We start from the raw sequence: 16506 nt of genomic DNA on the forward strand, positions 1-16506 counted from the left end.
GAGCTGGGGTTGAAGAGACAAGGAGCTGGAGGTGCTGGGGTGCCTGGCATGGAGCACAGCTCCCTCCTGCCATGGTGGGGGTGAGTGGTTTGAAGGGAAATGGGAGTGGCTCTCCTGCAAGTTGAGTGTGCCTGATGAGATACCCAGCTCTGCCTTGTGGAGCCTCAGGATCAGTTCTCATTGCAGCATTATCCAAATAAACCCACCCTGCTGCTTCAGCAGCTGATGTGCCTCTTTCTTCTCTGTGGAAGTCTGCATTCCCACGCAGGGATGGATCTTCCCTGGAGGCACATGGTGTTCCAGAGGAGCCCCAGAGTGTCACTGGAGTGCTGTATGTCCAGACCCACTTCAAATCCAAGAGATCCTCATGGCCCTGCCCTTTTCCATAGCTAAGTGAGGGTTGAGTGTAAAATGTAAAGCTTTGGGGAGCAGTGGAATTGCCAGGCTGTTGGTGAACAGGGCTCTGTGGGATGCCCTGACCCACCTCCTTTGTGTAGAAGCTGTAAGACCTGGAGACACAGGACCATCTCATGCTTGGGGAATATTCCCTGAATTTACTCCTTTGGCTGCCCAGGATAGGTGGTATTTATCTCCCTGATGTGTTTTATGGCTGTATTTTACCATGGGCCTTGCCAGGTTGGGAATGTCACCCATCCTGGTGTTGGGGGCTAATCTGGAAGTGAACAGAAAAACACTGGCTGGGTTTCCCAGGCCTGGATTTTGGGTGGCAGTTCCTTTGCTCAGAAACACAAAATGAGCAAAATGCCTTATCTTGTGGGGCACACAGTGAAATAGCTGAGCAAGGATGGAATTACATTGTTACTGGAGGTTTTCCTGGGAGAAAGGCGAGTTCTTAAGTGCTTTTCTGCCTCCGATCTGGGTTGCAGAAATGGCTTTTGCTGCGTGGCACTGGAGGGAGCAGCAGCTCTCCCTGGGAAGCTGCAGCCTTGCCTTTGGCCTAGGAGGCAGCTCTGCAAAGCCTGGCCTAGCTGGTGGTTCCCAGCCCAGCCTGGGGTAGGTGGGACAGGGAGGGGGCCCCATCCCTGCCGTGCCTGGGAAAGAGGAAGCCTGGAGTGAGCCTCACCATGCTGCACTTCCCTAGAGAGCAGGAGGAGCAGAGGCAGTTCCTCTGCTGGCCTTCATCTATGATTAATGCAGAGTTTAAGCACAGTATAGGCTTGCTCTGTAACCTTGCTGTGCTCCTCATGTTCTCTGGGAAAGTTCCCTTTTCACCAAAGAAATGTGGAGCTGAGTTTTTCCAACAGCATCATCTCAAATGGTTGGAAGCTTCTGTGTTTGAGTTTGCAAGATAGATTCTGTGGTTATTGCTGATATTTTTTTTCCTAAGTCACGTAGTAATTAAATTTGGCTGGGTTAGATTTATGCAGTTCTGATGTGTGCTGTTTGTGTACAAATATTCAGTGTTTTCCCCCTGTAGTTACACTTTGGAAAGTGTTGATTCTTAGCATTATAAGGAAAAATCACCAAAATGTATAGTTATTTAGTGCAAAAAGCTTTAGCAGAAGAGTTCAGTGCAGCTTCCCCTGAAGGCTTTAAAATTACATGTGTAAAATTCAGGGTAGCTCTTCTAAGACCATTCTTGTTGTCGTATTAGATTTAGTTATACATTTGTACTAGGTATTGATTAGTTAGGAAGACCCATAAAGGAGTTTTTTCCCCATTACTCCTATCTAGAGTATCCTTTTCTGTAGGGACCTGAAAGGTCCTGTACAGTAATGACCCTGATTCAAGTGATTTTCTAAGGTCCCCTGCCCTCCTTCAGCATTTTGGGATGACATGAACATAAAGTAGAAGACTGAACAATCACAAATTTATTAGTTAATACCAGAATTTTTCATTCCTTTGATTAGTGGCAATATGCCTCAGTCTGCAGAAAAAAATATTTCATTCACAGAGTGCCTCAGCTGTGCTCAAAATTAACCAGAACAAAATAACAAGCCCTGCAATTAAAAATATTCCTCACTTAGATGATGGGATTGGATCCTTTCATAGTTTTACTACAAATATCCCCTTAGGTTCATTATGCCTTGGGTGCTGAATCCATAAAACAGGGCTGTTAATATGTACACCAGGCACCAAGTCGTGCTGGAGACTTTCAAAAACTGGGAATTCCTTGATTTATTCATAAAGCAGGGAGAATAACTCTTGAAAATTTGATCAGATGCCAGTTCCTTCAGTAGCCACTCGATCCAGAAACCTTTTTATAGCTGTGCTACCATCTCTGAGGACTGTTAGGCTTAATTAGTGTTTAAGACTCTTGTACAGAACATGTCATGAAAAGGAAAGCTCTGCTGAGGGAGCATGGGGAGGCAGGAGGGAATTTGGCTTCAGGGAATGGCAAGGCAAAGGATGTAGCAGCATTTCAGTTGAGTAATTTTGTGTCTATTCTCTCACTTAAAAATACCCTTTCTGTGTTTTTTAGAGAATTGCTGTTATTTAGGGTGTTGAATTGACAGGTGTGTATGCAGAATCCTTCACATGGAATTTCTTTTTGATATTTAAAAGCAATTCTAGGTTATAAAAAACACAGAATGGCATTATTTAAAGTGTATATCTGTCACAAAAAAGAAGGCTCCTCTCTGTGGTATGAGGATGGCTAAGCCTGATAAAATGGTTCTGAAAATGTTCACTGTCAGGCAAAACACTCTAATTTCTCCCATCTGCAAAACAGAATAATATTTATATTCTCTGAAGGGTCAAGTGAGGGGACCATTTCTCTGGGAAACTGAACATCTCTTTCTTGTACATAAACTTGTTATGGATTCAAAAATGAGTATTTTCTCACGAGCACTGACATCTCCCTGCACAAATACCTCCAGAGCTATGCAGAATATCACCAAACAGCAGAAAACCTTTATCCTGTGGGCATGTCTGGTGTTTTTGGGGCTTCAGTGGGGTTGGGTGGTATTCTTTATCAGGAGAAAATTGGCTTCATCTGTTGATATCTTGCTTAGCAAAGGTATCTAACCCCCCAAACCTCATTTCTCTGCTCTTTTTTCCTCAACTCACACTTCCCCAAAATCTAAGTTATGAAAGGTAAATGGAAAATAAACTGTAATCACAAGGTAGGAGTGATTGAATAGATGTTTGTGTATTTTTAACTGGGGAAAAAAAAAAAGTTGGATTATTTCAGAAGAATTTGCTTTAATGCTGTGTGTAATTTTGTGCTTTAGAACCCTGTATCTCACATAAATACAATTCTCAGAGGAATTGAAGCTGAGTATCCACCCCCTAAGCAGGTGAGATTCACACCATGAACTGAGAGGAGAATGAAATGTGGAAAACAGGAGGTTGATCCAGGCCTGCTGCTGGAGAAGGACTCCAGTCTGTCTTAATAGAAAGCAGAACTGGAATAGGCTGACGTAAATGACTGATTTTTTTTTTTTTCCTGATTTAAGTCCAACAACATTGCCTGCAGGGGAAAACACAGTTGGCAGAGCCATTCCTGGTGATGAAAGCTTCACTGTAGCAGTTAAGATTAGTTGTCTTTAGACAAAAACCTCATGTTTTGTTTAATCTCCATTCAGGCTTTTTTTTTTTCCCCCTGGTTAAAAAGGTAACAAGTAGGGCATCGAGATCATATCAGTGAATGAACTATAGATGGTTTATTCACCAAAAAGACCATTTTGGTTTCTCTTAGAAAAGTTTATAATTGCTTAATTGCATGAGATTTAAGATTACAATACTGAAATTCTGCTGCAGCCTTCAAAGCCTGCTTTGTTTAGCATTGCTTTCAAGGCAAGGCTTGCAGGAAAAAAAATGTGGTGGAGCATATTTTTTAATAGAAAATGGGGAGTTTCTGTCAAAATTCAAGACTGAAAATCAAGAATGCCCAGCCTTATCTGGTGGTCTTGAGTCAGGGTTTCTTTGCCCTGCAAAGACAGCCTTGCTACAGCAGGGGATGTAAATCAGCATTTGTGTAACTGGGCCCTTGCTCACACAGTCATGGTGGTTTGGAGCTTTTTTAGCTTAATATCTGTCCAAATAAACAAAGCTTTAAGTGGTCAAGTGATGCCTGGACATCTCTCTCTGGAAAGCACTGGGCTTTAGCTGCTCAAGCGGCTCTGAGAAAGTTGTTTAGATCAAATTAGGAAATTGTGGAACACTTGGATGCTTCATGGCAATATTTGTATTGTTTTAGCTTTGGCCATGGTCAAATGTAGTTGTTTGTCCATGGGGACCAGTCCTGAGCCAGCCTTGGTGGTGAAGGATCCACAGAATGCTTCTTGAGGTTTGATCAGTGTTTTATCTACAGTAACCATTCTTCAAATGGCTCTGATTCCCAGAACATCCTTGGAGTAAGTTTGACAGTTCCAAAGAGCCCTAGAAAATATAACTGGAATTTGTCTGTTAGATGAAAATGAATCTACAGAGAAGAAAAAGTGGTTTTTCCTCTCCTTGCTACAGCAATTTGCCACAGAAATATGAAATAAATCAAGAGTTTTTATTCATTATCTCCTATCTAGATGTTGAAACATACTGAAGTGCCATGTCAAATAGAACTAGAATATTTGGCAAGGACAGTTTCTTACCAGGAGCAATAAATGTGCCTTAAACCAGGTTTTGTGTTCCTGGTCAGGGTAACAGCAGGTTTGGAGTCAGGTGGTTGGGGCAGGTGTGTGTCAATGAAAGGGAAGAGTGAAATGAGGAGGGAATGTGCAGGATTGCTGTGGGAGCCTGCCAGGGATTTACTGGGATATTCTGGATGGAGAGAGAGCTCCTGAGGTAAATCCAGAGGGAGATGGGTGGTGCTCTTGTGTGTGACTGAGGGGGCTGCTGAGCTGCATCTCCTGAGGGATGGGCACAAACCCCAGCAGGTGCTGCTGCACTCTGCCTTGCTCCTGGGCTCCTCACTAAGGGAAACTTCTCTGTTTCCACTGCAGCCACCAGGTACCTGAGCTCTTCATTCTGAGCCTTGCACAGAGCTGCAAATGGGTGAATTCACCACTGAGGAGGTTTTGTTGCTGTAATCAGAATAGAAACATGTCATGTTTTTATGTCCATCTTTACTTTTGGCCATGGCTTCTTGTCATTGTATTTCTCCCAATGCTCCATTTGCCTGGTTTTGACTGCCTCTGTCTGCTGAGCAGATGTTTTCAGAGAGCTGTCTGCAGCAACCCCCAGGTCTTTTTCCTGTGTGGTTACAATTAATTTAAAATTCAGCAATGTGTAGAGTAGATGAAAATATTACTACTGCTGTCTGTTACCCTATTTTTGTACCAAATGTATTTCATCAGCCCCTGCTCTGCTGCTGAGATCTCTCAGGTCTGAGTCACTCCAGGTGGACCTGGCTCTGTGTGTTTTTATCACCTCTGCTATGAATTAAAGTTAGCTATGAGATAAGTGACCAAAACCCTTCTGGTGCTGCTAATTCAATATTCACAAATCTGTGCCATTACTCCATCTCAAAAATAGAAAACTGCTCAATGACTTTTTTTGGTGGCGATTCAAAATAGTAAATTATCATTAGAGCAAAAATAAAGCTCAGTCATATCTCAGAGCGGTCTCCACATGGTTCTTCCTGTGCAGTGTTTGCCAGTAAACCTGAATTTTTGTTAGCCATTGAGCACACATTCCAACACCAGCTGCCAGTTCCTTGGCTTCTCATGCAGAAATAAAGATGTTTCTAAATTATGGTGGCCTTTCATTTTGCTTTGCTATCCTTTTTGTGATATTTTCTTGTATGAATGATGTGACCTGAATTTCTCTTGCCTGTCCCCCCTGCCCTCAAATGCCATGAGTGTCCATCGCTGCCACCCCCAGAAGCTCCCTTGTCCCCACAGCCCCCTCCCAGTGCTGTCACTTGGGATTTTTGTGCAGTGACCTGATGTGATCTGGGGACTTGTCACAGAAGCTGGGCCAGCAGTGAGGAAGTTTGACTCTCCCCTCCTGCTGCCTTCCCTTCCCTGGGCTCTGTGAGCCTTTTGAAGGCTCCATCAGTGACCAGAAAACTGAGCTGGAGCTTGGAGGATGTTTTCTCCAGCTGATACCCGTGGTGTCTTTTGCTGCATCTGTTTTTCATTTTTGGGGATTCCAGCAGACAGAAATGCACTCAGTGTTTGTGCTAAAAGCTTTTCTAGTTGGTTGGAAAGGAACTTATGTTCATATCATAGCAAATTGCCCTGCTGAAGTACCTCATAAAATACTCTGTTTCCATGGTGATCTACCTTCCACTTTTCCTGAAAGGACCCACTAGGTCCTGGGAGACAGACTCTACTTTCTTTGCCTGTGAGAAGATTAGTCACATCCCATATTTTCCCCTTAGTTCTGCCTTGTTTTCTTTACACCAAGTAGTTGGAGTTTACTGATCTTTTTTTTTTTCCCTCTCTGCTTTAAACACTCTGAAATATTAAATCTCAGCACATTAAAGCTCCTCTGAGGATGTCCCTGTGCACAAGGATGCAGCACTGAAACTTGTATGTGGCATTCCGAGTGGAAAAAATGAAATTTAAGCATAGATTATTTAAAATGAGAATTAAAATCAGTTAAAACTCTGTAAAACTCTTCAATGCTGCAATGCTAATTTAAAAAATAAAGAAGAGAGAATGCTGAGGGAACAGGTCCCAGCTGTGCATCCTAATCCAGGTGACTTTCTCCCTGTCCCTGCCTCTGCCAGCTTCCCTTTGGTGGAACCAAAACTGTTTCTGCCTGAAGAAGGCTCTGACTTGAGCTGCAATGTTAAATTAATTTTACACATCTGATTCCAGTGCTCAGTCAAGCAAATTTTTGTTTGCCTTCCAGTTCTAATTTAAAATTGTAGTTTTTCTGCATTAAAGCAACATTAAGGGCCTTTTCTGACCTGATAAAACCCAAGATGACAAAACTTAAGGCTGGAATCACAGACCTGGACCTCTCAGTTATCCCATCTTAAGTCTCTGGTTGTATATTCTCATATAATGGCAATAATGTCATGGTGTGGTAGCTGTAATTTCAGTCTTAACTCAGGTTTTGGGTTTTTTTTTAATCTGCTAAAGCAAATGAGTTATTTCAGTTTAGAATTCTGCAGGATTTTGGGTTGGGGTTGGTTTTTGTGTTGTTTTGGTGTTTTTTTGTATTCTTTCTTAGCTTTACTCTGGAACTTGCAATGGACCTATTTGACAATATATTAAAGTTTTTCTTCCTTATGATTTCCTAACTTTCTTTTTTAATTTTCTTTCCCCCCCATCATGTGTGATCTCCATTATAGCCTCCTTCCTGGCAGGAGCCATTCATTATTCCCAGTTATAACCCTGCATGAAAACTGGCATCATTCACTGTGGAGTTCCTTTCCATCTCAGCAGTCTCTGTCATGCTCTTTGGGGGTGGTTTGCTGTATTGCAGCAGGAAAAAAATCTATTTATTACTTTCTTAACCATGATACTTTGGTATTTTTATGATAACTGGGATCACTTGTGCATGCAGTTAAGGGCTGTGATTGTCACAAGAGTGTTCAAATGATCCTGCAGAAGGGGGATCTGTGAGGGGGCTGTTGTACAAATACATGTGATGACTGATACAGCAAACTTTGAGTTCTCTGTGAATAAAAGCAGCACATGATCCTCCTTCTTTCCAAACCTTCCAGTGCTCTTTTCATAGAGGATAAACACTCTCTTCTTGGACACAGTTATTAGATGAGAATAAGGAGATTTTGGATGTTAGCCACTCATATTTCACTTCTATCCATGTCTTTTTTTAATGGCAATAAAAATTGCAGGTTAGAAAAGAATAAACATAGAAAGCCAGTGGGTAACTCGTGTGATGTTAATGACTGCTAGTTCCTTGGCTGGTACCTGCTAGACTAAGTCTATCATCCTTTAATAATAATAATATTCCCATGTGAAATGGTGTTTGTTGAGTTTTACCAAATAAGCTTTTTCTAGTTTAACTAGAAAAAGTTAAACCAGAAGCAGACTTTGGCACCTGAATGGAACAGGTGTAGCCATTTCTGCAGATACCAGCATGGAACAAATTCCTATTATTCCTGTTAATGGTTGTGCCTGTAAATGGGTCAGGAGGAGAGCTGGATGTGCTGGAGAGCCACTGAGGGCAGGAGGAGCAGAAATGATAAACTGGAGCAGTCCCAGGGGCTGTTTCCTTAAGTGTTATCTCTGGCTGGCACAGAGCAGGCAGGAAGGAAGGAGGGCTGAGAAAGGAGAAGTCGTAGCAGGGACAGATTCAGGGGGCAAAGAAAGGGGGAACTATAACCCAGTGAAAAGGAGGTGTCTTGGGGGGATCTATATCTCATGGAATTGTGGAAAGCCAGGTTGGGAATGTTGGGGAAATGTGTTGGAATGCTGTGGCTTTCTCTGCTCAATAATCTCTGCAGCAGTAGGGCAGGATGAGAAACCTTTCCCTTTTATCCGTGGAGAGGAGGAGCAGCATCCACAGCACTGGGCAACTCACCTTCTGTAAAATTGCTGTTCGGGGCTGTTTCATGAGGGTTTTATTAATAATTGTTTTTTATTAATAGTTGTTTTATTAGTAATCAGTCATGGTGAAGATTCCTGGATTTTCATAGAATCATGAAGAACATGCTTCACATATACTTTCCCCTGTTCCTTGAAAGAGAAGAAAAAAGTTTGAAACCACAAATTGTTCTGTTGTGAGAGGTGTTCTCACCCTGCATGACCAGGGCATGTCTTTTCTTTCCCTCCTTCAAGCACACAGCCTGTGTCTGTTTCCTTACTTTGTGTTAGGACCTCCTGCATGATTCCTTCTGGCCACTTTTACTGTCAGGCAGCTGCCAAAAAATCAGTACCTGAGTTTATGTTTTCTTGCACAAAGAGAATAAACAGGATTTTAAAATAGAAAGCTCCTTTTTCAAAGTCAGCTAATGTTATAACAAAATCCATGAAGCTACACCAGGACTCACTCACTGCCCTACACTTACATAATGAAATCACATTTTTGCCCCAGATGGCATCACAGGATTCTTATACATAAATATGTTCCTGTGCCTGTCCTAAAGCACACCTTTTGCTTGCCTAGCACACAGTAACTGTCCAGTAACATAAATTATGTTCACCTCAGGTGGTTAAATCTAACAATCCCTGGAGTTCCTGCCTTTAAGGGGCAAATCAGAAATCAGGCCATCTAAGTCATGATAAGGAAACTACTTTTAAAGTACAAAGAATTCTGTTGTGTTCAGAGTTATTGTGGCAGTCATTTCTTACACCTCAGGAAAACTTGAACTGGAGGTGGAGATGAGGTTTCAGCCTTGTTTGCTATTTAAATGACCTGGTGGCCACTGTGGTGGCTTCAGTGTCCCTGGGGATCCTGCAGCTCTGAGCTGTAATGCAGGTGAGTAGGAACAGCTCAGATCTCACTGCCCCATCACCCTGGACACTGGAAAGCTCTGGGAATAGATTGGTCAGTTGCTGGGTGGGTTTTTTTGTCTTTTTTTTGTTGTTGTTTTTGGTTGGGTTTTTTTGGGTTTTTTGTGTTTTTTTTTGGTTTTTTTTTTTTGTTGTTGTTGTTTTTTTTTATTTTTTATTATGTGGTGGTCAAAATATAAACTCTTTTTAAAAAGTACCTAAAAATAGCTTTAAACCACAAAATGGATCCAGCTCTTTGGAAGCCATGACATTAATAGGTAGGAAACTCTGAGTGTGCTGCTGTCTCTTGAGGCTTCCACAAACAAATCCAGTGACTTATTTGTGCCTCTGAGTAGCACACACAGCATAATACTCATCAATTTATAATGGTCTGGAGTTTTAAGCAACATGATGAAGAGCCTGATAAAAACACTAAAGAGAAGAAAAAGATGATGAAAATAGGGAGGCAATTTTCTCAATTTCATGACCCATCTGTGATGCTTTTTTAGGGATGTTTTGGTGAGAAGATCTGATGAAATTTGTATTTCTGTGTATGATGCTACTTGGGCTTATGTATGTTAGGGTTTAAAATTATTCCCAGATCTTTCCTCCCTTCCAGATGTACTGCTGAATTATTTCAAGTGTGCCATGATGAAATATTATGAAATGTTGTTGCTGAGAGCAGGAAGCCTTTTTTTCTTCCCTTTATTTTTAATTAGGCAAGGTTTATTTCATGACTGAAAGTGTTTAATCTTGTTAAATAAACCTGAGAAACTCCAACAGTGCTCTCTAGATTTTATGGTAAAATACAGTTTCTAATCCAAGACATGTTAATTACCCTTAAACTTAACAAGGGCATGCATATTTCATTAAATTGTTTTAAATTCAACAGGAAAACTATTGGGAAGCTACACCCTGTGCCTCTTGCTTTTTCATTACATGTCTGTTGTGAGAATGATGCTGTTTGACTTTTAAACTGAGGCCCAGGCTGTACCCCATGATTTGGGGTAGCTGTGATGATACATATTTAGCAAAGCAGTGGAATTTCAGAGCACAACTGAGACTATTCCTTTGGGGAGGGCTGGCCTGTGGCTTGATTTCATCCTTGTTAAAACATTCCTGAAGACTAAAACTGATTGTTTCTTGAATTTAAGCCCACTGAATTTTTTATTATTATTTTTTTAAAATAAAGTTGTCTCATTTTAATTTTTAATGAGTTTATTGTCTTTTGCTGCATAAACAGTGATCATAGGGGAATTATAAATTGAATGTTTCCTTTAAAACTACTGCTCCTCACCAGGAAATAAAGCTGTTTTTGTGAAGGCATGTATCTACAACAAGCCCTGTAAGTTATTAGCTGGATTTCATCCCCCAGGGGCAGCGTGCAGCAGTGGCCTGGGTCAGAACAGTTGTGATTCAGGGTTTTATTAGCATGAGTAATGTGTGAACTCCTCATGACCTGATGCACACACGAGCTCTGGGCTGCCCTGACCCCCAAGCACAGCCCTGGGATGGAATTCCAGGTGCACTGCAGAGCCAACACTCCAAAGGGAAATTGCTGCACATCTGCTCAGAGCTGGAGGTGCTGAACAGCTGTGGCTGCCCCCAGATGTGTGTAGGAACGGGGGTGGCATTGACTTGAGTGTTCTGGGGAGTTATTCCTTGGAAAAGCCATCAGCAGAGCTGGTGTTTGAGGAGCTGCTGCTGGTACCACTGCTGTGCTTGTGGTCCTGCTGTCCAGCTTTCCTGGCAGACTGTGTCCCCATGGCCTGAGTCTGCTCCTCGTGCTGTGTGCCCTCAGGGACACTGCCCTGCTACCTGCAGAGCCCCAAATGCTCAGGAATATTTGTCCTTCCTGCTGAAGGTCACTGGGTACCTTCTGTTCCACTTCCATCCCAAGTGAATCATTTTGTTTCAGAGAAATCTGAGGGAAGGACGTGAGAGGACTTGCTGCTTCTACACCAGGTGAAATCTTTCCTGAGTGGCTTGGAATTGGTGATTAATTTAAGCAAACAAAGGCTGTGGTAGAGGTGTTTTTTGTATACCCTGTGTGTGTTTTGAGTTTCTGTGCCAGGTATGTGAATCTGCCTGGTTTAAGCATTAAAATAGGTGAAATGCCTGGAAAAAACACAAATGTTTTGTTAACTTACATCAGGTTAGCTGGGAAAGTAATTCTTAGCAATCAAAGAAATGACACTGAACAGCTTAAAAAGTGGAGGTTCCAGAGTGTTCTCCAAAAAGCTTCTTTAAAATAGTGGGCTGTTCATCCAAGGCTGTGGTCCATGTGAGGGAATCAGCCCAGGATGAAGTGTTTGTGTTTGGCCTGGCCAGCCAGCCATATGTGCCAATTAAAGGGAAGGGGAAGAGCTCCAGCTTCTTAAAAACAGCCCAAAACCTGCCCAAATCAAACCAACAAAGCCGTGTCAGTTTGTGGGTGGGGTCTGCAGGGGAACTTGAGCACCTTCCTTAATTCAAGCTCAGAAGGTTTCTTAGGACAGTTATCAGCTGAATGTATCTCAGAATTTCCTTCTTTACCTTGTGTTCCAGGTTTTGGAGAGACTGAAGTGATGAGATGGGGCTCTGTGCTTGCCATTCTTGGGAAAATAATTCTGGTGTGAATTTATTCCCCTCAAAATAGGCATCTAAAAATGGGTGCATGAGCCATGTCATGTTGCTCCTCCTCTGAGTGGAATCTGCTTCTGGTCCACCCTGTTTCCTGTAGTTTGTTTTTCTGCATGGAGTGGAAAACTTTGTCCTTGTTTTGGGAAGTACCCTGGTGTAGCTAGGAACTAAAATTAATTTTGTGAGTTTCTGGGCACATTTGAAACAGCCCTGTGGGATGCAATTCAAACTGGGTTTTCACAGGCCACACACTCTGAGTTCTCAAGTTTGTCTCATTGACTGACATAATTTTAGATCCATGGATTATTTGCAAATGTCAGTTCAGCTCCTCTTAACGATGCTTCCAGTTGTGTTTTGTTCTTATGTTCAGGTCAAGGTGGTTTTTTTGTTGGTATTAATACAGCACCTGGAAGTTTTAAGTGGTAGAAGAGAACCTTTGTGTAGCAAAAGTAGTTAATTAATGTTTTTTAATGGGAGGGTTGCTTGGCATTGAGGAAACTCTGGAATCCTGATCTCCCAAGCCCCCAAAATCTTGAGTCACTTACACTCCCCTAAGTCACTGCCAGTGTGTGATTAATGATGTTTCCTTTTGAGGTCTTTAGGACATGCACAGTCTCAAATGCTGCTTTACAAGGATGAATAGCAGAAATCAGGCTTCTAATAGAAATTGTTTCTTGGTTTATTATTTCAGCACTTTGGTAATGGAAAGGACTTGCTCAGATTGACCATACCTTGACCTTGAGTGCTTCCTACTAATGACACTCAATTCTTACATTGCTCTGCCTTGATTTAAACCATTTTTATTTCAGTCTCCATCTCTAGAGGAGGGTTGGGTTGTTAATATTTGTGGCCTTGCCAGCCCACATGTAAGAGTGGTGTGTATCTGGGATGTTTTACACTGTCCAGGACCCAAACTGTGGCTCTGGTGCTGTGGTGGTGTCTGCAGAGGGCTCTCAGGGTTTGTGGGATCCTATGGATCACTCTGTGATCATGTTCAATCAGCACAACTCAGGTTGCTGTTGATTCACTTTCCACCCTATGTCTTTTGATTTTCATTACTGGGAAATAATAGCCCTGCTGAGCAGATTTACCAGGAAGATTTACTTGCCTCACTACTCGTGTCTGCCCTAATTGGAAAATGACATTATTACTTAGGGCTTAACTCTAAGTATTGACATTTAGCCTCCCATTCTAAATACCTTGAATACTGGAGCTACACAGCCTTTCTTAATGGCAGAGAGGTTCATTTGACTGGAGATGGATAAACTGTTTTCTCCATCAGTTTGTTTTTATTTTTTTAAAGCCAGATGGATTTTTCTGTTGGCTGAAGAATGCCAGACCTGAAATACTGCATTCTTTGCCCTGTCTGCAGGGCTGTAGTAAATATAGCACCTTTGGGTGAGGCCAATCAGCTGAAAATGAATAAGCATTTCATTCATCTGGCTTTTGTTTATACTTTTTTTTTTAAAGCAAAACAGTGCAGAACCTTTTTTTGGTGCTCTTCAAATAGCCTTTTAACAGCTCGATACTATTGGCCTGTGGTGAGATAAAGTAACAAAAATAACATTTTTTGTAATGTTGGCTATTAACAGAAATTTATTTTTTCCCTAATAAAGGAGAGCATGAGTTAATGTGTCATTAAATCAGGTGCCTATTAATTCAGATTTTGGCAATGTAACTATTGCACTGTGCTTAACTTGGAAGCATTTCTGCTGTGCATGTAGCTACAGGATAACATTTTCCATGAGTTCAGGCTGTTCCCAGCTCTCCCTGTGTCCCACTCCCCTGAGGGGACAGCAGTGGCTCTTTGGGGGTGTCCCTACACCCATGGGAGTGGGTGGCTGCAGTGGGGACATCCCTCACTGTGACCTGAGTGCAGCTGATGGGGCTGGTGCTCCTTTCTTTGCCATTTTTTCATTGCTCATCCAGTCCCTGGTGGAATTCAGCAGTGTTTGACTTCCTGATGCCCAGGGCTTTCCCTGGAACCTCCTGAACTCAGAGAGTCAAGTAATGGACACAGCCTTGTCAGCTTCTGACAGAATCATGGAATGGTTTGGGTTGGAAGGGACCTCAAAGCCCATCCAGTGCCACCCCTGCCATGGCCAGGGACACCTTCCACTGTCCCAGGCTGCTCCAAGCCCTGTCCAACCTTGCCTTGGACACTGCCAGGGATGGGGTTTTTTTCTGAGCTTTGTCCTTTTTATAGAGGATCTAAAAAGCAGGGTCTGAGAGGGAAGTTCCTGTGCCATAGCAAGCTTAAAAGTCTTTATAAAGGCCAAAGAACTTGGCATTTAACCTCTTTCCCTGGTTTTCTGTCCTCCAGTGATGTATAGTGCAAGGGCATTCTCAGCCAGTTCCCCTTGTGCTTCCCCTCTGGTCCCTGGCCTTTACTGGATGTGGTGGTTTTGTGTGTTAGAATATGGTGTAAAACTTCCAAATCATGTTTCTAAATCCAATTCCTTGTTTTTCTTTGCAGAGTAGGAGATTCTGGAGGGCTGGGAGCACGGGACAATGCTGCTGGAAGGAATGTGAGCCACAGAGCATGGTTGGTGCCACAGCTATCCAGGTGAGCTCCTCTCACTGCCCCTCTCCTCCTTGCTCCATCACTGACCCTCAGCCAGGGGGGCTGTCTCAGCACCAGGCCAAAATTCTGCTTTCATCCACACAGCACTTGAAGCCCAAAACCTTCTAAAGCCTTTTCTCTGTGTGTTTTAGTTTAAAATGTATCTGATTGTTACATTTCAGCTGGTCTCCCAGTAAATGTTGCCCTGGTGTGTGTCATGGAACAGGCTGAAGGTCCTGGTGTGTGTTTGCAGGAGTTGGTTGTGCACAGACAAAATGTGGCCTCAGTGAAGGAGGTGCTGAACCACAGGTGTGAAAGCACCGCCAGACTGATGGAAACTGCTCCAAGTGACTCAGCTGCAGCTCCTCTGCTGCATTTTCTGCCAAAAGCAGATGAGTAAAGGCCCCCATCAGTGCTTTTCATATGAGTATTTAATGAATCAATGTGGATTTTTCAAGATGTTTTGTTAAGAAATGGAAAACTTCCTGGTATTAGGATGTTTCTTTTTTTTTTTTTTTTTTTTTTTCCTTCCCACACAAATAAAAATTTGGAGATGAATACTGGAAGTCTTCATTTAGATGCAGCTCAGTTCTGTGCTAAGGAAGAATTTAGAGAGACAAAGATGTGCTCTGTAGGATGGAGTTTAGGATTCTTCAAAAGCAATTCCATGTGCTGGGAGCAATCACAATCCAGCAGCACTGGCTGTCATGCAACTCTGAGTAAATAAATGAGAAATAACAATTACATGGCTGCAAAGTGTTGCTGTGGAATAGCAGCTGACTTTTCCACCAGCACCAGCTGGCAACTGGGAGTAGAGAAACAAAGCAAACAGCCCAGGAAAGTAGGAGGAACAACAGAGAGAGTCTAAAAACTGACACACTGGGAGCCTGGCGTGAAGAATAACAAACTCCTGTCACAGGATGTTTTGCATAGCAACAGGACTCTTGAATTCAAGTGGACTTCAGTGTCACTGCAGCACTTGCTTCCTGTGTGAGATAAAGAGCTGTTGTATCCTGAATGCATTTTAATCTCTCTATCTAAATAGGACTAATAATTAGAAAGAATTAGCTGAGGGCAGGAAGCAATGGTGAAGCCTATTGCTGCTGGAAGTGTTTCCTCTGGTGTGGCTGTCAGAGAAGTGTGAACAGGAACACGTGCAGGGGAAGCAGATTAAAGATGAACTTTCCCAGCAGGTGCTGAGAGCTGTCTGCAAAGGGCTTTGTGGATGAGGGAAGGAATTGGCTGGGACTCGAGAGCACAGAGCAGTTCCTGACACGCTTCACCATGCGCAAAGGGGTGCCAAAGGACCCAGAGATTGCTGACCTGTTCTACAAAGATGATCCTGAGGAAATCTTCGTGGGTTTGCATGAAATTGGACATGGAAGCTTTGGAGCAGTTTACTTTGTAAGTAGAGTTGGTTCTTTTTTTGGAGAACAGAATAATTGTTAGCGATGTTTTGGAGGCTTTTGAGCATTTGTAGAAGGAGGTGTTCCTTGAGTTTTTAGTGCTTTGTGTACATTAGTTTTGTGATAGCACATCTCAAAAAGAAGTGTTTCCAAAGCACTCCTGATCTCTTTCATGTTCCAGCTGTATTTATATTATTGTATTTGCTGGGATCTCCGTGGCAGGGAAGAATGATGCATCTGACTCCATGTTCTGAGAAGGCTAATTTATTACTTTATTATACTATATTATAATACTATACCATACTATAGAATACAGAAAGGATACTTACTGAATGCTAAAAATATAATAATGAAAACTGGTGACTCTCTCCAGAGTCCTGACACAGCTTGGCCCTGATTGGCCAAAGAGTCAAAACAACTCCCAGCAGAATGCAATGGAACAATCCCCAAACACATTCCACATGTGAGCACCACACAGGAGAAGCAAATGAGATAAGAATTGTTTTCCATTTCTCTGAGGCTTCTCAGCTTCCCAGGAGAGAAATCCTGGCTGAAGGGATTTTTTTCAGAGAATGTGAATGCCACATATTTATAGGGGCAG

General features: G+C 42.5%; 1 protein-coding gene across 6 annotated transcripts in view; it reads left to right on the forward strand.

Moving 5' to 3' along the window:
- Nucleotides 1-16506, forward strand: part of TAOK3 (TAO kinase 3) — a 75983-nt gene that overhangs the window by 19311 nt on the left and 40166 nt on the right. For 4 of the 6 annotated variants that reach the window (XM_050980373.1, XM_030230086.2, XM_030230087.2 and 1 more), the window contains exons 2-3: nucleotides 14413-14502; nucleotides 15693-15903. In XM_050980373.1, the coding sequence (XP_050836330.1) occupies nucleotides 15784-15903 (120 nt within the window). In that variant the 5' untranslated portion in view covers nucleotides 14413-14502; nucleotides 15693-15783. Of the gene's footprint in view, nucleotides 1-14412; nucleotides 14503-15689; nucleotides 15904-16506 lie in introns of all 6 variants that reach the window. The other 2 variants (XM_050980372.1, XM_030230088.2) reach the window with 1 other exon arrangement.

The sequence above is a fragment of the Serinus canaria genome, chromosome 15 (assembly GCF_022539315.1).
Source record: "Serinus canaria isolate serCan28SL12 chromosome 15, serCan2020, whole genome shotgun sequence".
Taxonomy (NCBI): domain Eukaryota; kingdom Metazoa; phylum Chordata; class Aves; order Passeriformes; family Fringillidae; genus Serinus; species Serinus canaria.